Genomic DNA, 24,952 nt, shown 5'->3' on the forward strand with positions numbered 1-24,952 from the left:
CATTATGTTGTTCTGTTCCAGCGATATCATGTCCTTTGAACAGCCACTTTGAGACCTGTGGTTCTGCCTGTCCTGCTACCTGCGGTGACCCAGACCCTCAGCGCAACTGTTCCCTCCCCTGTGTGGAGTCTTGCCAGTGCAACAGAGGTTTCCTGCTGAGTGGTGGAAAGTGTGTACCACAAAGCAAGTGTGGCTGTCTTCACCAAGGTTCCTACTACCACCCCAAGGAGAAATTCTGGCTAGACGAACGGTGCCAGGAAAGCTGTGTCTGTCAGCCACACTCCAAGATGGTGAAGTGTGCTGGGTCTCAGTGTCGGGACGGGACAAAGTGCAGAGTTCTGGATGGAGTTCTGGACTGCCACATGGACGGACCTGGGGTGTGCATAGCCAAAGGGGATCCACATTACACCACTTTTGATGGGCTTAACTTTGATATCTATGACAACTGTACTTACCTGCTCACATCTCATTGTCCGTCCTGGGGGGATCTTGAAGACTTTAGGGTGGAGGTCCAGAACCAAATAAGAGAAACTTCAAATGCTTCCTTCAGGCATGTTAAAATGGTCGTCTCTGGTTATTCCATCGAGGTATCAAATGATTGGAGTAACAGGATTATGGTAGGTTCTTGTGTTGCAAAAACATTCAAACATGGTGTTTGTATACATTTACAGTTGCAACATCAGTCTTCTTGTTTCAGGTAAATGGTCTGCTGCTGCGTCTTCCTTCCGTGTTGAGCCAAGGCAAAATAAAGCTCTCCATGACTGGACTCTCAGCACGTATAGAGACCGACTTTGGTCTTGTTTTGACATACAGCTCTGACGTCCTGACTATTCAAATGCCAAGGATCTTTTCTGGTAGTCTCTGTGGCCTGTGTGGGAACTTTAACTCTGATCCAGAAGATGATGTGGCACCAGACAGCGAATCGGATGAGTCTCAGGCTGTGCAACACTGGAAAATCAAAGGCAAGCACAAATGTGTGGATGTGCCCATGAACACCACAGGATGTAATTCAGAAGACGTGGCTCTCTACAAAGGGAAAGATTTCTGTGGAAGGTTACTAGATGTAGAGGGACCTTTTCAGAGCTGCCACAAAACTGTAGATCCACAAGACTTCTATAACAACTGCGTTCATGACTTTTGTTATAACAACCAGACCACCCTGTGTCAGATTCTGTCCAGCTATGTTGCTGTATGTCAAGAAATGGGAGCCATAATGGATGAATGGAGAACTCCCAGCTTGTGTAGTAAGTGACTGTACTGAGTTTGTTTTTATTTTTATTTTTTCATGAAGTGTGTACAGAGTAGTGACGCTTTTCAATTTTTCTTTCTTTTCTGTTTTAGATCTCCTCTGCCCACCAAACAGTGAATACCACCTTTGCTCAAGTCACATTTCTGAATGTGTGAAAAACCCAAGCAATCAAACAGAGAAATGCAACGAGGGCTGTTTCTGCAAACCAGAGTTCTTCTACAGCACTGGGAAATGTGTACCAAACTCTGAGTGTGGCTGCGTTTACGATGGTGTTTACCATGAAGTCCATGAGGACTTCTACCCCGATGACTACTGTCAGACACGCTGTATTTGTGTCAGCCACAACAAAGTACAATGTTCCAACCACACATGTCCAAAAGGAACAAAATGTACCATCAGAGAGGGCCTCCGGGCATGCCACGCATCAGAACCTCTTCAGTGCACAGTCATGGGTGGCAGACACTTCAGGAACTACGATGGGAATAACTTTGACTTTGACATGGGAAGCTGCCGTTATGTCCTGTCCCAGTCTTGTGATGAGGACAAGTCTGATCCCACTGTCATTTTCCAGAAAGGAAATCTATACCTGAGGGCCAATGGGGTTAATGTGACACTTGAGATAGAACATTTGGGAACAGTAAAAGTAAGCAGTTGCATATTTACAGAAAAAAAAGAGAAGAGTGTGCTGGATTAATTGAATAATTTTGCAATTGTTGTGTTGTACTGCTTTTCAGATTGATGGTGTTCTGAAGAGGCTTCCCGTCCAGCTCGACCACATAACAGCACTTCATTTTGGCCGGTTGACTCGTATCATTTTTGCATCCGCTGGGGTCGTCGTCACTTATGAAGGGCCTAATCTGATACAAGTGGCGATACCTGCCTCCAACAGAAGAGTGTGTGGCATGTGTGGTAACATCCCTGCCGTCGATACAGATGACAAACACAGGCTGAATGGAAGCCTGGCCAGCGATGTGTCCATATTTGCATCATCCTGGTTGCTCTCACCATCTGGGACAAACTGCTCTGAGGAATGTGAGCTCTGCTCAGTGTGCAACTCGAGCATGGCGGCTGAATTTGCCTCTGATAACCTCTGCGGCATGCTGCTGGCTCCTGCAGGATCATTTAGTGGATGCCACTCTGCTGTGGACCCAGAGCCCTTCTTTCAGGACTGTGTGAATGACTTATGTATGTCAAATGGGAATGAAGAAATCTTTTGCAGTAGTTTGAGTGAGTACACTTTTGCATGCCAGGAGGCTGGAGCTGAGGCTAAACCATGGAGGGGTGAGAGGTGCTGTGAGTATAAATCATCTTGGCTCTCCTGCATGTACGTGTCATTTTATTCGTCTTTTATGGTGTGCCAGTGCATGTAATCCATACAAGTCTGCACAGAAGCTTCTGTTGAACTTTTGGAACTCTGGCATGCCTCACAAAGTGGAGTTCGCTGACTGATGTAAGGTTAGTTTGAGTTTTTACAGTATATGAATCTTTTTGTCTCCCTCTCCCTATAGCGCTGTCATGCCCTGAAAACTCTCACTACAATATATGTGTCAGTGCATGCCCTGAGTCCTGTGGTATTTTATCCGATATCCCCTGCCCCTGGGCCTGTTATGAGGGATGTCGATGTGACTCTGGGTACATGCAGAGTGGAAATGGCTGCATTAAGGCTGATGAATGTGGCTGCTTCTACCATGGGCACTACTATGAGGTGAGTTGCTACAGATTGTTTTGCTCATACATTTTCTTTTATTATAGCAACAGATGTATGAATTTTCTCAATCCAGTGAAACTACGCATTGAACCAGTGATCAGACCAGAAAATAGCTGCTTTATTTGACTCCTGTTGATCTGCTTTGTTTGTGAGGGTGTGTGTTTGTATGACAAATCTGCATGTGACCCTAATGCACATTCGGTTATAAACAAGTCACAACAGTTAAGCCAAAGAGTGACATACCCAAGTTAATCCACGCACCGTTCAGAACATGACTCATTAATGTCTTGGGCAATTGAATATGCCTCACCTGTACTTGTGACATGACTAATAAGAAAATCCTGTGTCTTTGTGTCTTCCTGGGTGTTTGTGTGTGTTACCCAACTGTTGTCGAACACCACGCAAACACTGACTCACTATTCTTTGCAGATCGGGGAGATATCGTGGGCTGAGGGATGCTCTGAGCGCTGTAACTGCTCTGCCACTGCCACCATGTGCTGTGAGCCAGCCTCGTGCCCTGCAGGTGAAAGCTGCACCCTTAACAATACTTGGGCCTGTGCAAGGAGAGGTGAGCTGAGCTGGTTCTGCTGCTTTGGGTGACACTTACTTGCAGGTTAACTGTTGTTCATGTCAAATGAAAATTTATGTCCAATTTTATGTGTCATTTTATGTTACAGGTAGGGTTGCAAAACAGCCCTGACAGCTTAACAGGGGCATTTTTTTCTCAGTGTTCTGTTATTTTACCTAAAATGCAGTTAAATCCTAACCCACTCTGAATAGTTCATTATGTTCTTTGAAATCTCCTGTCTGCCGGGGGGCTTTAGTAGGATTTAGCGGCATGTCAGTCAAAACTAATAAGCCTGTGATATACAATTTAAATGTGATGTGTCACAAATAATTGAACTTGTATTAAATTTAATGTCATTCAGATACCTACCTGATAAATTCTGCTCTTTGAATAAAATGGCAGCAGACTTGTTTATCCAGTGTATTGATTTATTTCCTCTTCATGTTTTTTAACTCCATGTACAGCAGTTATTCATCTGTTTGCATGTTCCTCCATCTGTTATCTTCACAAACAGCATCCATCTGATTCTTTTCACTCCTCTATTTTTTCAGGAACTGATGTTAATAGGATCTGTAAAAATGGAGAGACTTGTATTGTCCAGAACCAACCTCCACAAAATCAGTGCTGGGTTCTAGGAGGTGCCCACTTCTACACTTTTGATGGAAAGGTGTATGAATATCAAGGAAACTGCACCTACACCCTGATCCAAAAAGTGAACGACACCGGGGACAATGGTACATTTTGGGTCGGGATACAAAAAGACAGGAACTCCTCTTCTTTTACAGCCATTCATGTCAAAGTGGCCAAACACAGTGTTGCTATCTACAGAGGGGAAAAAGCCTACGCTTGGGTAAGCGTGAAACATCACACTGCTTTTTTATTTTTATTTTTTTGCAGGGCTTTCTTAAGAAAATGTAATAGGTACACTGGAACTGTAATGTTTAAAAACTTACCCTGAACTTTTGTCACAACATGCATTCTGAACTGATTTATCCAACATGTGCTTTAACAGGTAGACGGAGAAAAAAGACTGCTGCCTGTCACTCTACAGTCTGGGCTTGTGAAGATTTATCAGAGTGGCATGTTTGTCATTGTAAACACTAGTTTGGGCCTTCAAATTAAGTATGACTGCTCCCATATTGCCACTATCCTCCTGTCTAACACAACAGCAGTCAACGGCATGTGTGGAAATAATAATGGCATTGAAGAAGATGACCTCAGGACCCCTCAGGGTGAGGTTGTGGATGCCACCACCTTTGGCTGGAGCTGGAGAGGTCCTGACCAGGAAGCGCGGTGCACAGCGGATTGTGGGGATGCGTGCCCTCGTTGCTCTGCAGAACAGCTCCTGGTGAAAGAAGTTGCAAGACTGTGGATTACTTTGCATGAACACATTTGGTCCCCACAGAATCCATTCCACCTGTGCAAAGAAGCTGTAAACTACAGTGAAATCTTGACAGCAGTGAGCATATTTGACCTGTGCTCCAGTGATGACCCTCAGAAGACCCTCTGCCTCGTCTTGGAGGGATATGCTGCTGCCTGCCAAAATGCCCAGATCGAGGTTATGGAGTGGAGGAACGGTACCAACTGCTGTGAGCATTTTATGTTGCTTTCCTTCTTTGTGCAGATGAACTTTATCAGGGCTACTCTGAATTTCTCTGAAAAAGTTTTAGAATACACCTGATAATCCAGCCACATACCTTTCCTAGTTTCTATCAGGATGATAGAAACTGCTGTTTAATGTTAATTGTTTTCTTTTCCTGTCAGCCGTATCCTGCCCGGTCAATAGCCATTTTGAGTCATGTGGCACAGCCTGCCCAGCCACATGTGACGCCCCCTTCAGTTCAGGCCCCTGCACCCTGGCCTGTGTGGAGACCTGCCAGTGTGACCCTGGTTTCGTCCTAGACGGTGACATCTGTGTTCCCTTGTCCAAGTGTGGCTGCACTCACAAGGGCTACCGCTACCACAGCAACCAGACCTTCTGGGCTGATGAGAGATGCACAGAAAAATGTGTCTGTGACCCCGAAACTCATCAGAAGCGCTGCCATCCGGATTCATGTGGCCTCGCTGAGTCCTGCAGCCTCCAGAACGGGGTCAGAAGCTGTGTGTCATACCCGGAGCAGACATGCCTGTACACTAACCATCACGTCGTCACCTTTGACCAGCATGACTATGATTTGCACGGCACCTGTCAGTACCAGTTACTGGGCATGTGTGGACAAAAGCAGGGCCTCCATGCCATTCAAGTTCACGTACAGACAGATGGACACCTGGAGTCAGCGATTCATGTCCTGGTGAATGTGAGCGGTGTGCTCATAGAGCTAAACAGCAAAAACACTGAGCTTTTGGAGGTTAGTGTTTTAACTCACAAAGCATGCTTTAACATTGAAGTAGTTCTTAAATAAGACGGGTAATGATTAAACTATGAATCTCAAAGCTTTCTTTGAAAATGAATTGCCCTGTGCTGACTTTTAAATGCACTGTTGGCACCCCCTGCAGGTGGATGGTGTCATTAGGAACATGCCCTATCACCTCAGCCCCACTGCGCTGGTTTTCTCTTTGGGGCTGCACACCTACATTTACACAGCCATGGGCTTTGAGTTCAGCCTCAGCACTGAGGGCGCAGTCAACATCCGGCTGTCCAATAAATATGCAAATGCCACGTGTGGTCTGTGTGGAAACTTTAACTCTGACCCTACTGATGATCTCGTAGCTGCTGGCACAGAGGAGCATCTCAGTCCTGAACAGTTTGGAAAAGCTTGGAGAAGTGGGCAGAATCCCTGGTGTGTGGAGGGCTGTCTGGGAGGAAGTTGTCCAAAATGTTCATCAGAGCATCTGGCCCTCTTCTCTGACCCAGAGGCTTGTGGGAAGATCCTTGAAGTAAATGGACCATTTAGACACTGTCATGGCAAAGTGAACCCCTCCAGCTTTTACAAGCACTGCGTCAGTGACCTGTGTCTTTACCGAGGTCTCCAGTCTGCACTGTGTCACTCTCTGGCGTTGTATACCGCTGCCTGCCTCTCCCACAGAGCTACAGTTTACGCCTGGAGGAGTCCTGGGTTCTGCTGTGAGTGTCGATGTGCTACCCGCACCGCTGTGGGAGTGAATTAAATTAATACCCTCTACAATTGTAACTGTTCTGTTTGGAGTTTAGCATCATTGCACACCAAATGAAATATGGAGTTTGCAGATGCTATTTCATCATGTTTAGATTGTTGGTATCGATCATGTAACATAGGGAACGAGAGTGGAGTTTATTTGCATACAAATCAGATAAATGCCTGAAGGTGCTGGATGTAAAATTTGTTTGCTAGTGTATCTACTGCAAGCCAAAAGATTTTTGTATATGTAATGCTGCAGTGGGTTTTGACTTATTGGTATTGAGGCCACAACCTTTTAGCTGGTATTAGACCACTAGATGGTACTAATGCATCACTGGTCAACCCTAACCTTTACAGCACTTTTCTGTCTTTCAGCCCCAAGTGACTGTCTCTCTGTTCCTCCACAGATGTGTCGTGCCCCTCTAGCACCAGCTACAACATGAGTTCGTCCTCCGTTCATCTCTGCCTTGGCTTGCAGAATAACACGGTAGAAATGCCTCCTAACTCAGGGGAGAACTGCCTCTGTGAATCAGGTTTAGTTCACAGTGGCAGCAAGTGCGTCTCTCCAGAAAACTGTGGCTGCTTCCACCACGGAGAATACCTGCGGGCAGGACAGGAGGTGTCAACATGTGAAAAAAGCTGTTTATGCAATGCTGGGGGACGCATGACGTGTCGTAATGTCTCCTGCGGGGAGGATGAGGAGTGTAAGCTTCTTAAGGGCGTTCAAGGTTGCCATGCCAAACCCAAAGTGGCATTCTGCTCTGTTGATGGATCCCAGTACTCCACGTTTGATGGACAGGCATTTGAGTTTCATGGTTCGTGTAACTACACCCTGGTGCAGACATGCTCTCTCAAGAAGCTGGATGTGGAGCCTGTTTTAATAGCTGCACAGGGAAACCATCGGGAGGGCAGGAAAATCTACTTGCAAGTCAATAAAATGTATTTTAAGATATCAGCAGGTTTCCCCGGGCAAATCCAGGTAATATCTGTAATGATTGCACAGCCTTCAACATGATTTATTGTTCATTATTCTGACATTTTTTTCCATAGTATATACAAACTGTGCTGTAACTTCTGTTTAAAAGTGAATTATTTCACCCAGGTTAATGGAGTTTATGAAAACCTACCGTTCTTTCAAGAGAAATTCAACGTGCAACAAAAAAATGGATGGATAACCATTAAGATTCAGCAGTCAGTTGAGCTGATTTCAGACTTCAAAAACCACATTATGATCAAGATGCCCAAAATATACCACCAGACGACTTGTGGCCTTTGTGGAAACTACAACGACAATCCTTCAGATGACTTGCAGCTGCCTAATGGCTCCGTGGTCCCTGACCCTGAGCTGTTTGGGTCATCGTGGAAGCTGTTTGATGATGAGTCAAACTGCAGCAACACATGTGACAGCACCTGTGAAAGCTGCCAGACCCCGATGCCAAAGTACACCTCTGACCTGCACTGTGGTGTTCTCACTGATCCCAGAGGACCCTTCTCCTCTTGTCACCATTTAGTGTGTGCTCAGAAATACTACTCGCTCTGCATGAGGAGCCTTTGTGCTGCACAGGGACAAGGCAGAGCCCTGTGTGATGCACTGTGGGCCTATGAGGCTGCCTGTAAGGAGGCAGGAGGGAGGGTTGACCCTTGGACAAACACAACAGGCTGCGGTGAGCCTGCACAGCCAGTTTTTGTTGTTTTTGAATAATTAAATGATGTAAAATATGTTAGGACTGAGTGTTGTGTTTTTGTTTTGCAGCTCATCATTGTCCTAAATTCAGCCACTACAGCCCGTGTGCCAACGCTTGCTCCTCGCTGTGTCCTGAGATAAGCCTGGCAGTGCAGTGCACCAAGGACTGTGAGGAAGGCTGCCAGTGTAGTAATGGACATCTTTATGACGGCTTTGCCTGTGTACCAGCTGAGCAGTGTGGATGCTTCCAGAGTGGGAGAAAGTTTAAGGTCAGAATTAATACTTGAGTCCCTCCCAGCTACGAGACTGTTAATTCTGTCTCTTATTTTAAACTTTTACTTCAATCAGGCTTTTTGGTGTTTGCATACCTTTGAATTTATGTTTTACCTCTTCAGTAGCAATCAAGTATTTTTAATTGGCTCCTCCCGTGTCATTGTTTCTCATTTCAGGCCTCTGAGAGCAAACTGCTTCAGAACTGTACAGTTAACTGCACCTGTGGGCCTCCTCTCATCTGTGAGCAATACACATGTCCTCCTATGCACAGCTGTGGTGTTTCAGATGGAGTCATGGGTTGCTACAAGGCTGGTAAGCATTCAGATATAAAATGATTTTTAAGATACTTTACTGCTTGTCATTGCATTCATTCCTTTAAAATGTGTTTATATTGTAACTACTGTGCTCTTCCATGAACCAGAACAAACCTCAGACCCATGTGAGGGACGATGTGATGAAACAGAGAAATGTTACCTGAGCAAAGGTGTACCCATTTGCGAGAGCCATCGTGGTCTGTGTTGGGCCTGGGGAGGCCAGCACTACCACACTTTTGATGGGCTCAACTACAGGTTTGAGGGAACCTGTACATATCTCCTGGCTGCCAGCAAAGGAGCTCCACATGAGCTGACTCCCTTTAGCGTATCCAAGAAGAGCAGCTTTAACAGCAGTGGAGCAGCATCCTCTGCACAGGTGGCCACTGTCCAAGCTCATGGGCTCACCATCAAGCTCAGTGGTGAAAGAGACAGCATATATGTAAGTCAGTGTTGGGTCTGCATTACAAAGCTGTAAAATCTTTTTTTGTGTGTGTTCAGTAACAGTTTTCTCTTTTTTTGCAGGTGAATGGTCAGGAGACTTCTGCTCCTGTCAACCTGCTGCAGGGCAGAATCCAAGTCTTGTACAAAGACAGCAAAACTCAGCTAAAAACTGACTTCGGCTTGCGTGTAGTCCTTGATGGAAACTCCACTGTTCTGGTTACACTGACCCCAGACTACAGGGGCAGAGTCTATGGGCTGTGTGGCAACTTTAATGGTGATCATCAAGACGACATGGCTGTAACAATGCCTGATTTCCTTCCCATGAACACAAGTGTGGAGCTTGCTAAGGCTTACCAGCTCTTTGATGGGAACCTGAATTGTTGCACTGGCTGTAAACAGGAGTTTGGTGAAGTCACCTTCCCTGCAGGTTTTGATTCAACACTTGCTGCTAGCCACAGGAGACAGTGTGGGGTGCTCATGGATCAAAATGGTCCTTTTGCCGACTGTCATAGCAGAGTTGACCCGGGTTCCTTTTATGAAAGCTGTTTGAGCGACCTCTTGCATAACGGAGGGTTTAGATCCGCTCTTAAACAGGCCATGTTTTCATATTCTACAGTTTGTGAGGCATCCAGTGATGGTGACCTGGGTGAAAGGACTGTTGGTAAGTATCTGCTTTAAGGAGTGGATTACAATGCATTTACACTTTTCTCCTTACAAATAACAAGAATAAAAATCCTTTCAGATGCTCGCTGTCCACCTAACAGCCATTACAGGACCTGTGGCTCAGCCTGCCCTCCTACCTGTGAGTTGAATACTTCAGTCTGCACTAAGGCCTGTGCTCGGGGCTGCTTCTGTGACCCCGGCTTCATTAAGAGTCCAACTGGCTGCGTGCACCCACATCAGTGTGGCTGCACTGACTCCACAGGCAAATATCACAGCCTCAACTCGACTTACTGGACCCCGGACAACTGTGGTGAGCTCTGTACATGTGGACCAGCAGCTGGAGAGGTCCGCTGCCACCGAGCCTCCTGCCCGAGAGGAATGGTCTGCGAGCAGCTGCACCACACCAGAATGTGCCAACCTGACAAACCCATGAACTGTAGCATCGTTACAGGGCTGCACTTCACAACCTTTGATGGGCATCACTTCGACTACAGAGATGGTTGTTCTTACTCATTGGTTCAAACCAAGTCTAACCTAACCGAGCTAACCCCTTTCAACATCACTTTCTCTGATGCAAATTGCTTCAAAAGACTCTCTCATAGCCTTAAATTAACACTTTCTATCTATGGTGTGGAGGTCGTGTTGGGGAAAAGGGACCCAGGAAGTGTTATTGTGAGTACTGTTTAATCTCTAAACTGCTCAGTCTTTGAAATATGTGAAATAATAATGTTTTGAAAACTGGCTTCTGGTCAGGAGAGCATGTTGTGCTTATGGGTCAAAATTATCCAATTTGGACTTTAAAGTTTCTTTTTTTATTTTCAGGTTGATGGACAACAAAAGTCCTTGCCTTACTCTCACCACACAGGCCATGTTAGTGCATACCACACACCTTCATCCCTCATCATCCACACTGATGTGGGATTACAGCTGACCATCTACAACTTTGGCACAATCTCGGTCATCCTCCCAAGCAGCTACGCCTCTTCTGTGTCCGGTCTTTGTGGTAATGCCAACTCTAACCCTGACGATGACCTCATGATGCCGGATGAAGAGCTCGCCCAAAACACACTGGAGTTCGCCCACAGCTGGAGGTTTCAGGGGGCAGACACCACCTGCAGGACCAACTGCTCATCCAGACTGAAGCGTTGTCCTGCAGAGGCACGGAGGCTTTTTGAAGGCAGTGACTTCTGTGGCGTGTTGGAGAATGAGCTCGGGCCTTTTGCAGACTGTGCCTCAGTTCTGAGTCCCAAACATTACTTCCACAGCTGTGTTGTTGATACCTGCTTCTATAACGGACACTACTCAGCACTCTGCAGTTCTATCGCAGCTTATGCAGCTGCCTGCCAAGCAGCTGGGCTACCCGTGAGACACTGGAGGAGCGACACTTTCTGTGGTGAGTTCATGGTTTACTGTGTGATTCTATTTTGCTGTAACACCTCACAGCTGATTACACGGTCCAGCTTCACAGACCTAGAAGCAATTAATGTGATACTTGAATGTCTGTCCATGTCCAGGGCTGTCCCACTGTGAAATTGGCTATTACTTTGAGAGCTTACTTGTTTACTTAGGCTTTAATGAACATCTTATACCAGGCTGTGGTCGTGCATACTTTGTTCAAAGGGAAAATACCCCAAATTTGGTATTAAAAAAATTCGATAACATTCATAACTTTAATGGGGATGGAGAGGCTCTTAGCAGCCTTGATACACTGCAAAAAATGAAATCTCACTGAGTTTTTTGTCCTATTTTCAGTAAAAAAAAATATCTTTTTAGACTTAATATAAGCCCCATTCACTCAACCAGTTCAGAGAAATGTCTTATTTCCGGTTATTTTAAGACAAAAATGAAGTCTGCATTGCTCGCAATGAGTAAAAATATCTGCTAGTGGGGTTATAAAAATGTACTAGTACTAAGACATTTCTCTCACCCCACTGGCAGATTTATTTACTTTTCTTCAAGCAATTCAGAACTCATTTTTGTTCTTTAAATAACTTGAAATGAGACACTTTTCTGGATTGGTCAAGTGATTGTGGCTTATTAAGTCTAAAAAGACATTTTTCACTGAAATAAGACAAAAACACTTGGTGAGATTTCTGGGGGTTTTTTGCAGTGTAGTAGAGCATGTGCCCCATAAAGTCAGTAAAATCCTAGCTACATCACCAATTCCAGCCTTCTTCCTTTGCTTAGTGTTACTGTCCTGCCTCTTTTAGGCTTTTCAACATCCACAGCTTACTGAAAGAGAAGAAGAATTAACTGTGGGAACTCTGACTGATGAATTAGAACGGATATGTCCAACAAGTGCAGAAAGTTGTGTCTGATTTGAGCCTTCAGTGATGAGGCCTTTGAAATTCATAAATTTAAAATATCTAAACTTGTTATCATGGCCAAGGACATAAAAAGGTTGTCAATTCAATTCAATTCTCAAAGTACAAAACATAGCGCTCTAATTTTTTAAAGAAGGTCGATGTTAAGGGTATGAAATACTTGTGAATGGGCTTTATGGCTATGAATGGCTGTATGTTAAAGGTTTTAAAGATTAAGCTGGAAAATGAAATGCTTAATACATTAATTCTGCTCAAAGTCTTTGTGGTTCTGTAAAGTTGTAAACTTCTGCATCACCTCTCCCTCCAGGCATGTCCTGTCCTAAAAACAGCCACTATGATCTGTGCGGACCTCGATGTCCCGTCGCGTGCCCTGGACTGTCCTCTCCAGCTAACTGCAGCGGAGGTTGTGAGGAAGGTTGCCAGTGTGACCCCGGCTACATCCTGAGCGATGGCCAGTGTGTGCTAGTTTCTGACTGTGGCTGCATGCATGAGGGACACTATCAGCCTGCTGGACTCTTTGAGAGAAGCTGCCAAAAGTGCAACTGTGAGGGAGGAGTGGTGACCTGCAGCCCCATGAAGAACTGCTCTGCTGAGGAGGGAGGTTTCTTGCAGTACGGCGTGTGCCAGGTGTTTGCTGGCTTTGGCTACATCACTTTTGATGGCATAACTCTGCCTCACCATGGAGCATGTACCTACTTGTTGTCAGCACTCTCCTCTCAGGCCAACAAAAACTACACTCTGCTTCTCAGCTTTAAAAACGACAGCAGTGGAAATCTCACAATCAGCAAAATAGCGTTTCAAATGCCTTCACTTGAAGTGTCTGTTGATCCTGAAACACTATGGAAAGTACAGGTAAGCTTAGACCAGGCATGGGCAAACTACGGCCCGGGGGCCACATGCGGCCCGTTAAACGTTTTAATCCGGCCCGCCAAACTTGAAAAAATTAAATGAATAAACCTTGTTAATGTTTTTTTTTTCCCTGCAATTCTGAGGTTTTCTATAGAGAGAGTTCACATTTAATATCAAAATATCACACAAACAATTTTGACACAATCTTTGATTATTTTTTGTTTTTTCATTTTTAAAAGCAGGACAGAAAAAATGCGTTTTTTCTGTTTTTCTGTAATTCCGTTTTTCCATTTTGGTTTTAAAACAGAGACCGTTTGTTTTTTATTTTGTTTTGAAACAGAATGACAAAAGAAAAAACCATACACGGATTAAAAATCCCATTATAATTCCATTCTCTCATATTCTAATTTTAATTTCAAAACAAAATCAAAACAGCGAAAAATAGACCGTTACTTGTTTTCTGATTTTTGATTTGAAAACAAAAAATTGAATAACAAGTCATTATCCGTTTCCCGATTTTGGATTCTAAAACGGATATGGAATGAACGAATGATACCCTGATAGTGACCAAAGCACTCCATCCATCTGCTCCTGGTCCGACCCCTTTGTCAAATGTTAGAACCCATTGTGGCCCACAAATCAAAAAGTTTGCCCACCCCTGGCTTAGACCTTTATCAGTGTGAGCCAATCTGTGAGCTTTAACTTATCGTCCCCATGCTTTCAGGTGAACAAAGAGGAGCGCAGCGTCCCGTTTGACAGTGGAGAGCTTAAAGGATACCAAGATGGCAACCGGCTGGTTATCAAAACAGTTTCTGGGTTGGGCATTGACTTGTCCTCCACTCAGTACCTCAGGTTAACTGTCCCACAGGTGTATGACGGCACAGCCTCAGGCCTCTGTGGGAACTTCAACGGGGACCGGTATGATGACATGGAACTGAGAAATGGCAGCCTGACCACAAGCTACACAAAGCTCCTGAGCAGCTGGGCCGAGCCGGCTCCTGGAGAACACTGCAGGGACACCTGTGGAAAAGGATGCGATGAGTGCAGCCTGTCTCCACCTGACAGCAGGATCTGTGATGCCCTGTTGATCAGTAGTATTGAATTCAGCCTTTGCTGGAACAGCAGTGTGGAGCGGGATATGTACACTCAAATGTGCATGAGGGCAGTGTGTTCAGGTGCAGGGGAGAGGGCTGCATGTCTCGCTCTGGAAGCGTATTCTGCAGCCTGTCAGGCCAAAGGGATACCAGTAGGACCATGGAGAGAGGACACGCCATGCTGTGAGTGAGCATTTTTTGTCAGAGATTAAATCTATCCGACACCTTCTGATTGGTTTATATATTCCTTCTCCAGCTCTCGAGTGTCCTGACCGCAGCAGCCCAAGAAACTGTGTCGACTCCAGTTCCAACTCGTGTCCTGCTCTGCTGCAGCCTGGTTCTCCAGGAGCCCACTGCTCACAAAGCTGCCAGTGTGACCATGGAAATGTGTTTGAAGGGGGAGAGTGTGTGCCCTACAGCCAATGTGGGTGTGTTCTTGGTGATAAATATATGAAGGTAAATACAAAAGCTTCATAAAGTGTTTGTACCTACAGTGGGTACAACACTGTTGGAAAGTGACAGTATTGAATACTCTGGTATTAGAGCTTTAATTGAGTAGGAGCAGGATTCAGGATAATAATTTTCACCATTCTTCAAACTATCATTTTATTAATGCATCGGTGTAGAAACCTTGGGTGTTTTTTTTTACTGCTGTGATGAATTCAGCATAACACACTTTAATCTTTTTAATTTAATTGCAACTACCTATCAGTTTCTGCCAATTACAAGGACATATTTCATTAAAATTCACCCTTTTTCTAAACTATAAACACAAATTCTAGTTTTCTAACTACTTTTCAAGACTCAGATTAAACAATTATAACACAACAGCTTTATCTGTGCTTTAAGCGAAAGACAGATCTCACATTATAAATACAACAATCGAGCATTATTGATCAGTTAATTATCTCTGAGACGATAATAAGCAAATAAGTAAAGCAAATTGCATTGAATGAAACAGATTAACAGTGAGGAAAAAGACTGGAATAAAGAAACAGACTCCGACGTTGTTCTCTGCTTCCAATCTTCTGTATTATATCACATTGTTGAATTACCCAGATCTTTTATGAGGTTCGTCTGAAATATGCTTTCTGCCACTATTATTAGACACATGTCTTTGTGGGACAGAGTCAGAGAATGAGATCTGAAAACTGCCTAAATTCTTAAAACTGTCCAGTTTTTCAGAAAAGAGTGATCACTTCAATAAATGGGTTTAAGCCGGTGGCCATGTGGTTCAGAGAATGAGATTTAGTCTGAAGTGAAATGATTATCAGCACTCAAGTATCAATAGCTCATAATGTTAAAGTCTCATACTCGGTTTTTTTTTTTTTTTTTTTTTTTTGGTACCACACTTGGTATTGTAATCAAATCTCCTTTTTACTATTTGCAAGAGTTATAACTTGAACTCATACAAAAAATTTTAGGTAGTGAAATTTAAAGATTTCAACTCCTGAAGTGTTGAAAAAAGTCCAGATTTGTTGAGTACTTATAAGACAAATGAAGTGAAGAATGATGTAAAAACTTGACAGTGATAAGTGGAAGAGAGAATCAAAAGAAAGAGAAAGTTCAAGGACATGTATCTTAGAAATGCATTCAAGCACAGCTCTTGGTAAATTCATGCATTTATTCCTTTCACAAAGGAGACCTGGAACATTCCATCAAAGTTAAACTCATTCAACAGATGAATGTTTAACTTAAATTGATTATATTTCACCCCCTAATGTCTGCAATCAAAGCTCATTTAGAAATGTCTCTCCTCCTTTTCTTAGTGGGATGAGCAGCTGTACTCTGAGGGCTGCACTCAGAGGTGCTGGTGTCACCCTCTGAGTGGGGTGCTCTGTGAGGATGCAGGCTGCGGTTCAGGCCAGCAGTGCGCTCTGAGGAACGGTTCCTGGGGCTGTCAGGATAGACCTGAGGTTTGTGAGCTCAGGAACAGCCTGCAGATCTCCACTCTGGGTGGACAGCGTCTGACCCTGGAACCAGGCTTTCCTTACAGCCTGATGTCGCTCTGTGATGAATCCAGCGCGCACTGGTTCAGTTTGATCTCCTTCCACGGGCCTTGTGATCGCAGCTCTTCCAGATTTGTTACTGTGTTTCAAATCCTCCTGCATGGATCATCGATCAGCATACAGGATGGCAAAGTGAAGGTACAACTCCACTCAGGGTCTGATGTCTGTGTACTCTTCTATCAGCTGGCTCACTGTTGCTCCCCCACAGGTGAATGGACAGTCTGTGTCCCTCCCTCATGCTCTGCCATCCAGAATCTCCCTGACCCCAGGTGTGAGCCAGGACAAGTCAGAGGTCACGGTTATCCTGAGGAGAGACGCTGGGACAGAGGCAGAGCTGGAGGTAGAGATTGGCGTTGGCATGGTGACAGTGAAAGTTCCTCTTTGGTACTCGCACAAACTGTGTGGTCTCTGTGGAAACCTGAATGACGTCCACTCTCACAGTTCAGTCAGATCATGGGTCCTCCATGACTTTCCAGGCTGGTGAGTAATCTTCTTCATAACAACACAAATATTGTGATGAGTGCATTGACTGAGTTTGTTTGTGATGAATACTTTCCCTTCTCTACAGTGGCTTCACCGGGTGATGATCAGCTGTTTTAACTTCCTGTTGATATGTATTGTTTTAAATACAAAACAGTTAAAACAACTTCTTGTGTTATTTAGTTATTTAATACATGACCTTCTCACACATTTTATGTAACACTGTGAACTCTTATCAGTGAGGCTCATACATTGAACCAGGTCCTCTCCTAACGCTGGGATTAGAAAATCAGGACACACATTTATCTAAATCCACAATTTGTGTACATTTATTTATTCATTATGCAGTAAATATTTGATGTAAACTTTGCAGGGCTAGGTCATACTTCCTACCTCTCTATCACAAACATTGTTGTGACCTTCGCTGTATGCACTTTTTCTTGGTTGTCACCCAAAACTAACACAAACCTGAAATTTAGTCCAAATACTGCACACCATCATTTAGGGATTCAAAGGGATTTTATCAGTTAGTTCATTATCATACAATTTTGCAAGCTTTACAGAGGTGTTCATTGGACACTTCTGCTTTCCACCATGAGCTGAGCACAAGGTGACAGTTTAAACATCAGCTGACAGTGACCAGTAGTAGCTCAGTGGACTTATGGAAGTGGAGGGTGGCCAGTTCAAGTCCTTGTATGGACAAAACATATGAATGTCCCTCCCCTCCCCTCAATTTGCCATCTCTCCAGTGATGTATGTTCATTTGTCTGTCTGCATAGGATTACTGAAATAATTATTTGTTATTGTCAGCAAATTAAGAGAGGGATTAATATTTGACTTAACTGTTGAATTTTTTTTTATCTGAATTCAACTGAAAAAAGGATATTCAGTGTAGCAGAGTACTTTAAGTAAGAAAAAAAAACTTATTTTCATTTTTCAAATCTGGATATTTTGGAAAGTAAAAGTCAAAAAGTGTTTGTACTGATACTGTTTTTCCGCATTTAAAGGTCCCATATTATGCAAATATCACTTTAAGTCTTTTAGTAAAATTTGTGGGTCTTTGGCTTTCCTCCCAGCCCACAAAATGTGATATTCAATGTCAAAATCTGTATTTAGTAGTGCTTGTGAATGTAAAATCTTGACCTATAACGAGCTGTTTGGAATTTCTGGGGTTGACGACATAAGCGAGTCCCTTTTTTGACCAATCAGGAGCAAGTCTGACCTGATTGGTCCACCTGAGCAAATACCCCCAAACACTCCCTGCCCACTCCCCCTGCTGGAGAGCAGCGGGGAGGGGAGTGTGGCTGTTTTGGCTGTAAACAGCCACATAGTTCCATGCTCAAGCTTCCCATCTCAGAAGAAGACAAGACTAAGTGTCTAGAGTCCATTTATCAAGGAAATGTTCCAGCTACACTCAGTAAAACTGTGCATGTGTGTGTCACTTCACGGCCGACTGCTTTTCCAACTTTGGACAGTACAACAGAGGGCTAGTGAATAGACTGGTCCTGAATCCAGGCGCATTATCAACCATCCACCAACAAACCTCAGACCCTGGAAATGTGAGTATTTTAAATGCTGTTTGCTGTGGAGCAGATGTAAGAGCTTTTCCTCAGTGTTCCCCCTGTCTCTGTGTTAGCTTCAGGATGCTCACTTTAGCTGCAGTTATCCTGTTGTTTTAGCCTGAAATGTTACGGTAAACAAGCTTCGCTGTTTTCTAAACATTGTGTGCTTGGAGCTTGTGGCCCGGCTCCCAGTGACGCTGAAGAGCGGGGCGGTATCAGCGGTGGCTCATTTATATATGAAGGTCACGCCCACTAAATCAGACCGTTCTGAACAGAGGGGCTATGAGAGCCTGGAAACAATGCTGCTGTGCTTGATTTATTGGCTTTTTGGACCAAAATATGTTTCTACTATTTCATGAAGACATCAATGATTCATATTAAACTGCAGAAAAGGAGCATAATATGGGACCGTTAATGAATAATTGTCTGTGAAAAACAAACAAAAAACTCTTATTTTAAGAAGTAGGGGCACAATATATGTTTTACAAAAACAGTTTGATTGTTTGTTGTTCAATTGAAACTTTTATTTAACTGAAAGTGGTACAATGGGGATAAATCAAATGTTAAAAATGAATGTAAAAAATAGATATATAAGCCCTTATTTCTACATTGATGCCAGTAACATATTTCAAAAAGTCTGGGACAGCAATGGATGGTACAATACCTGTTTTGATTTTCTACCTTACATGTAATAGTTTGACACAAATGCCTTCCTTTTTTTTTTTCTTTTGAAGATTAGATTCCTTTCAATAAAAGACCCGTATGAATCAGGCTGTTCCACCAAAATAAGAGATGAATGTTTCCTCCTGTAAACATGACCTCTGATCCACCTCATAACCCTCTTCACATGCAGGAGGACCCAAAGTCATGAAGCTCTGCATTCTTTGTTTTAGAGGAAGATTATTTCAGTGAGTCTTTTAAGATTGGCTTTTTATTTTCTTACCAAGATACTAAGAAGGGATGAAACTTTGAAATTTTAGGTTATTCTTTGTCATTCTTGTCCCAGGCCTGAGTATTCTTCTGAGTCCATGTATTTCTTGTTAGGGTTGCCTGAGCTCTGCCCTTACAAGAGAGGGGGGGATAATATAAGGTAGGTGGTTATGTTATGTTCATTTTGTGTATGTTTTACCATTTGTCATTTAGAAACTAAACATTAGCATCCTTCTTCTATCTTGATTTGGTAAACATGGACAGACTTCTCCCTATTTGTTAACAGGAACAGATCTCCAATCCAATAGCTGTTTGCATTACCTTTAAAAGGCACCAACAAAAACATGAAGCAGTGTTGTTAACATTTTTAACATATTTTTCGAATTAAGGATATCAAAAGATATTTCTTCAGTTATTTGCAGTCTGAGGGCTGATCTTGACTCCTGACATATCGCCTAACTAACATTTTCTGAGACTGTGGCAGGATGTAGTGATTTTCCTCCAGTTAATCATTGTTACAAGTTGTATTAAAGTAAAGGCAACTAAAGGGAAAATTTGAAAAATCCCATCTTTTTTTCTTCAGCATCCATCCAAAACCCTGCCGACCTTTGACAAATTACAAATCTGACTAAACGTGGCTTAGCTCAATTAATCCATCACAGCAGTATTCCTACAAACCTTGGCTCAGAATTCCCCAGCAGGACTTGCAGCCGAGTGATCGCTCAATTTGAGGCAATCCACTGCAGGGTGTCAACCCCATCAGTTGAGAGGATTGTTGTGCGGCCAAACGTTTCTGCCTGTGTGAATGAAGCAGAATGTTAAACAGGTGAAGAATTTGAAAGTGCGGCTGCAAATAAAGGATAGCCATCTAAATTGAAATTTTCTTTTGTTGGGAATAGCATTTACCTTCAGCTGTTATTGAGCTGGAACTATTAAACTGAGTGGGTGAAACAGGAGAGTAATCTAAATCCCGCAGGCCCAGACTGAGCCCAGAAAATGTTCTTTTCACAGCAACGGCGCAGATATTGATAATATTTCCATTATGCAATTATATTGTCTGCGCAAGTGACTTATTGAGTGCTGCTGAGAAGCAGTCAAGTGACTATTTCTCAGTCTAAATCTCTCACAATGGTTATCAAGGGGAAAAAAGCAATCCATCCATTAAGAGGTAGCATTCATCTCTGCTTTTTAAATTTGAAACGAAGGTATTTGTCGGCAATTTCTCTTTGGTGTCATAGTCTTTCTTTGTTCTGTGCATGAGTCTTCAGTCCCGGTCTTTTTACTGTCTGATTCCTTTGATTGCCTTGGTGCAAATAGTCTCATTTGTTTCCCAGGGCCTTTTTTTTGCTTCAGTTTTTGACATGTTGTCTTCATACATAAGATTTGTGAAGCACAGTTTTGTACCTGACTAGTTCACTTTAGACACCTCTAAAGGAGTTGCTTTTGACGTGTCTTCTCTGGAATTACTGAGCTCTACAATCATCTGTCAGGTCTACCTTCAGTCCTCCTTTTTAGCCCAGCGTCACGTCTGTTTAGTGTTAGAAGAAGCAGCAGCAAGGAAATCTTTTGACAAGTAGCAGGTTTTAAACCTCAGCAGATACCCCTGCAACTACTGGCTTCAACTAACCTCTGTGGTAAAACCATAGACTGTAGAAAAAAAAAAAAGACATTATCTTGCTCGGCTCAAAGTGAGGTCGCCACAAATACTGCTCCCCCTGGTGGCTGGCTGCAGTAGGTCAAAAAATCTGTCTTCCCAGCCATTCCAAATGGGCTGTGGTCAAACTTAAAAACTAATACTAGGGATGTCCCGATATTACATTTTCACTTCTGATACGATACCGATACTGCAGCATTGAGTATTGGCCGATACGGATATTAATCTGATATGATATCAGCATCAAACATGCATACTTTTATTACTTCTTCTGTAGTTTGTCTGTCATGTTAGAAAAGGCTTGATTAAGTGATATTATTCAAACAAAGAACAGTAGTCAGCAACAGTATGAGGAAAAACTGACCCATTTATTATTAACCATGGGTAACAGGAATTTTAACATTAAACATAAGAATATACTGGTAATTGAATTACAGATATTTGTTTTTTTGCTGATATCGGACCGATATCTGATATCAACATCGGACTGGGACACCTCTAACTAATACATCTCGTAGAAATGTTTGTCACATTTGATTGTTGTGGTGATTTGAAGATATTATTTGACTGCACTGTATTTAAGTCCTCTTGAAAAGTTTCATTTTCATTGGTTATAAGAGGTTAGAGGGCTTAGAGATTAGTCTCTTGAAAGGAAAAAATATATATCATTTTGTCACCCTACACTCAGACTCTCCAAGCCCCTCATAGCCTCTACTGCGCAGAGTCTGGCTGCACAATGGCGGCACCTCCGACGGGGGAATTTTGGTTTCAATAAAGTACAATGGTAAAAGATGGAGCCACGCTGTCCACTCTTTATATAGTCAATAGGTATAACACACACTGACTGAGGTTTGGAGAATTCGCCTTCAAAACTGTTTCCAGGGAACAAAGCTAAGCTCTGAGCGTTGGCAGCCAAGTGTTTACAGATCTCCTGCAAGATGAACATCTGAGTCCACAGCAGGCATGAACTTCCTGGATACGCGTCATCGCCCTTTTGCTGTTATTGAAGGAAATTTAATCACATTTAGCTTTGTTGTTGTTCCCTGGAGTTCACTGAGATTTTCCTGCAGGCTTCTCAGTTCAAACTAATCACTGCATAATTTGAAAAGATGAAGATGTTTTTCTCTTCTGGTCCTCATGCTCTTCAGCTGTGTCACACAGAGCTGGATAGGACTCTACGGCCTCTTGATGACCACCCTGTCCACAGACTGTGTCTGCCCCTCTTCTTGGCTTGAGGCTTTGGAGGACTTGAAAGTCAAGCCCTTAGGTTGGCACTGACCAGTAAGATGGCAGAGCTGTGCTGTGATGGCACAAACCTCTCCGTCTAATATCAAACAGAAAAAAAATGCAGGGACAGATTTTGCTTGGCCTTATTATCCCACTGGCAAACCCTGAGCAGCAGCTGGGGCACTCAGTTCCGGTTACTCTTTGCTCTTCACAATGTAAAAATAAATGTATAAATAGTATCTCTGGAACGACTCATAGCATATCACATATTTCATTACTCTGTATATGGTAGTATGGTCACACATTTCCTTTGTAAACCCTGTGCAATGAGGCATGGGGGCTGATCATGACTCGATCAGCTAATCCATGGGGTGAATTTCTGTCTGAATTTTTGTTCAAGTGACATTGTACCCCTGCTCAGCATAATCAAAACCACAGAGTGAACACTCAGGTGGGGCTTGACAGTTGGACCCAGCACATAATTTGTGGTCATGAACAGTAAAAGCTTTGTTCGTATTGTGGGAGTTGACGTTCTGTGACATTTATCCAATTGCACAGTGTATGCCAGGCAGACGTCAACTTTATTCCTGAAGCAAATTGACCTACAGTGACAAAGGGATGTATGAGATTGAAGTTTGATATCTCTTTTTGTGAGAGTACGCCTGTCTCTGGGCCTGGAGTCATCCTTCAAAGTAAAAAAATATAACTTTATAATATAAAAAACTAAACTAGCTTTTAATGTTTTTGCCCAATAGAAGCACAATGAAAGTAATATGTTGACATGGTGCAAAGAGACTCTTTCACAGTGGTCTCTCTATCACAAAGGCTGTGTAAGATCGCATGTTATTCTAATATACACATTTGAAATACTATTGAAACATAAAGATGATGGTAGGTTTTATATTTCTTTAAATTATCATATTTTTATCATAATATCTTCTTGGTGTATTTAACATTTTTAGTAATGAGTAGTAACTTCAGCTTTCTAGCATCCATGATCAACATTAAACTGTTTTTATCCAAGTGGTTGTTCTCCCAGATTCTTTATGGTCTAACATCTTGCACAGCTAGAAACAGCAGTGTGGTCACTCTACTTGTAAAACTTTCATGATGTCAACTTTAATTTTAATTTCAACACTAAAAATTCTTCCCTTGCTTTGGTAACTTAGCCGGTAAGGATGTGGTCTTAGAGATACCAGGACTTGCAGAAGATGCCACGGCAGAAATAACATTATGAGTTGCTGTGAGCACTGTGAACAAAGCCTGATGAAGAGGCGCGGGCGTGATTTGTTTTGTGGGATTATTCCGCTCGTAATTAGCGGGCCATTCAGCAAATGAGAACTGTGACTATGATGTGTTCGTGGGTGGCAGGGTTTGACATTTCCTCTGCAGGGCACTGGATGTCACACTGAAGCCTGCTTGTTTTGATTAAGACGCAATGACACTATAGGTCACTTCAAGTCAAAGGATCATCAAACGATCACTTTGGTCCTTTGTGTCTATTCTGCTGCAGATTTACCCCACAATACGCCCCAGTGTGTCATAATGTAATACATTTTCACAATATTATAACTCAGCATTTTGTAATAAAATTCTTGAATATGTGATAAACTTCGCCACATTGTGTAATAAGTTCTTACATATTGCATAACTCATCACAAAATGCAAGTGTTGCACTTTTTATCAAGAAAATGTAAGAACTTGGAGCATTATGTAATAAACCACCAATTGTGCAAGGACCATGTATTTAGTGGTCTTTGAATGCTGCATGCAGAGATCATCAGAACCCAAGGAAGAGGAAAACTATGTTTACTTTGAACATTGTCACTTAAAAGCTCTTGGTATGCTACAGCCATAGACTGCATGAAAGGCTACAGCTCACGACAGGCGTCAACTTGCATAGTAATTCTGCCAAGCGACACCGGGGGGCGTTTGTGTCCTCTGTGACGACTTCATCAGATAACCTCAGGATGACCTGATTAAAAGGAATGATGACAAACTGGTGTCACATGCAGATTGTTTTGCCAGCTGGCAAGCTGAGATTCCTGTCTGTGTTGAAGCCAGAGCAAAGGTTTATTCTGGTCTGAATTTGAAAAAATGTGGTAGATTTGGAGACCTCAAAAGACTGTTCTGCTTTGGCTTTGTAAAGGAGGACCTGGCTACACAGCTAATCTGAGACGGGTCGATTGTGTTTTTTCCTGTGTAAGGCTAGCATGGATTTGCTGTGTCATGCAATTTGCATCACGTACATCCACCTTCCTGGGTTAGGGACAAAATACAGATGGAGAATCAGTCACTTCTGCACTGGGAAGTTGCATTTATTATAACAAGCCCCCTACCAAAAATAGTGTACGGCAAAAAACAATAAAAAACAATAAAAAACACAGAAAAAATAAACTGACGCTTCTGAGTTTTAGTCTCTCTGTGTTTGATGAGTAGATCCTAATTGAGTTGGTGCTTTTTTTTTTATTTCTGGGACTTTATGTTCTCTATGGTTAAAATCTCAGTAACTTAATTAATCAATTCTCCAGCAAATAAAGACAACCGCTGTCTGAAATTACATATCCATTCACCTTTCCCTCCTCTCTGTAGAGTACTACATAGTGAGCTCACTGGCACAAGAAAAGAAAAAATCAGGGTTGGACACTACACACTCTCTTGCCAATAATGACATCATTGCTGTCTCACACCTGCAGCTCAACATCTGCCAGGGATCAATAATGAATAATGTCTCCTATTTTACTTTGTACCGCAGTGCATGATGGGACACATCTCTTGCTTTGTCACTCTCAATCTCTTTCTCCTGCTCCATTATCTAAACAGTT

The 24,952-nt window shown here is 42.9% G+C and overlaps 1 protein-coding gene across 1 annotated transcript in view; it reads left to right on the forward strand.

Moving 5' to 3' along the window:
• The window catches only part of fcgbp (Fc gamma binding protein), a 20,654-nt gene extending 3,631 nt beyond the window's left edge, over positions 1-17,023 (forward strand). Inside the window, exons 5-28 of the mRNA XM_074682641.1 lie at positions 22-617; positions 698-1,244; positions 1,342-1,892; positions 1,984-2,542; positions 2,758-2,954; positions 3,387-3,525; positions 4,077-4,375; positions 4,538-5,114; positions 5,290-5,873; positions 6,022-6,589; positions 7,031-7,602; positions 7,726-8,287; positions 8,377-8,576; positions 8,757-8,892; positions 9,002-9,333; positions 9,417-9,996; positions 10,078-10,670; positions 10,821-11,391; positions 12,630-13,174; positions 13,896-14,448; positions 14,522-14,721; positions 16,035-16,412; positions 16,483-16,754; positions 16,843-17,023. Coding sequence (XP_074538742.1) covers positions 22-617; positions 698-1,244; positions 1,342-1,892; positions 1,984-2,542; positions 2,758-2,954; positions 3,387-3,525; positions 4,077-4,375; positions 4,538-5,114; positions 5,290-5,873; positions 6,022-6,589; positions 7,031-7,602; positions 7,726-8,287; positions 8,377-8,576; positions 8,757-8,892; positions 9,002-9,333; positions 9,417-9,996; positions 10,078-10,670; positions 10,821-11,391; positions 12,630-13,174; positions 13,896-14,448; positions 14,522-14,721; positions 16,035-16,412; positions 16,483-16,754; positions 16,843-16,858 — 10,127 coding nt within the window. The 3' untranslated portion in view covers positions 16,859-17,023. The remainder of the gene's footprint in view (positions 1-21; positions 618-697; positions 1,245-1,341; positions 1,893-1,983; positions 2,543-2,757; positions 2,955-3,386; positions 3,526-4,076; positions 4,376-4,537; positions 5,115-5,289; positions 5,874-6,021; positions 6,590-7,030; positions 7,603-7,725; positions 8,288-8,376; positions 8,577-8,756; positions 8,893-9,001; positions 9,334-9,416; positions 9,997-10,077; positions 10,671-10,820; positions 11,392-12,629; positions 13,175-13,895; positions 14,449-14,521; positions 14,722-16,034; positions 16,413-16,482; positions 16,755-16,842) is intronic.
• The last annotated feature ends 7,929 nt before the right edge of the window (positions 17,024-24,952 follow it).

Source organism: Halichoeres trimaculatus, unplaced genomic scaffold (assembly GCF_033239565.1).
Source record: "Halichoeres trimaculatus isolate MK-OKI-2021-1 unplaced genomic scaffold, fHalTri1.1 fHalTri1_scaffold_12, whole genome shotgun sequence".
Taxonomy (NCBI): Eukaryota; Metazoa; Chordata; class Actinopteri; order Labriformes; family Labridae; genus Halichoeres; species Halichoeres trimaculatus.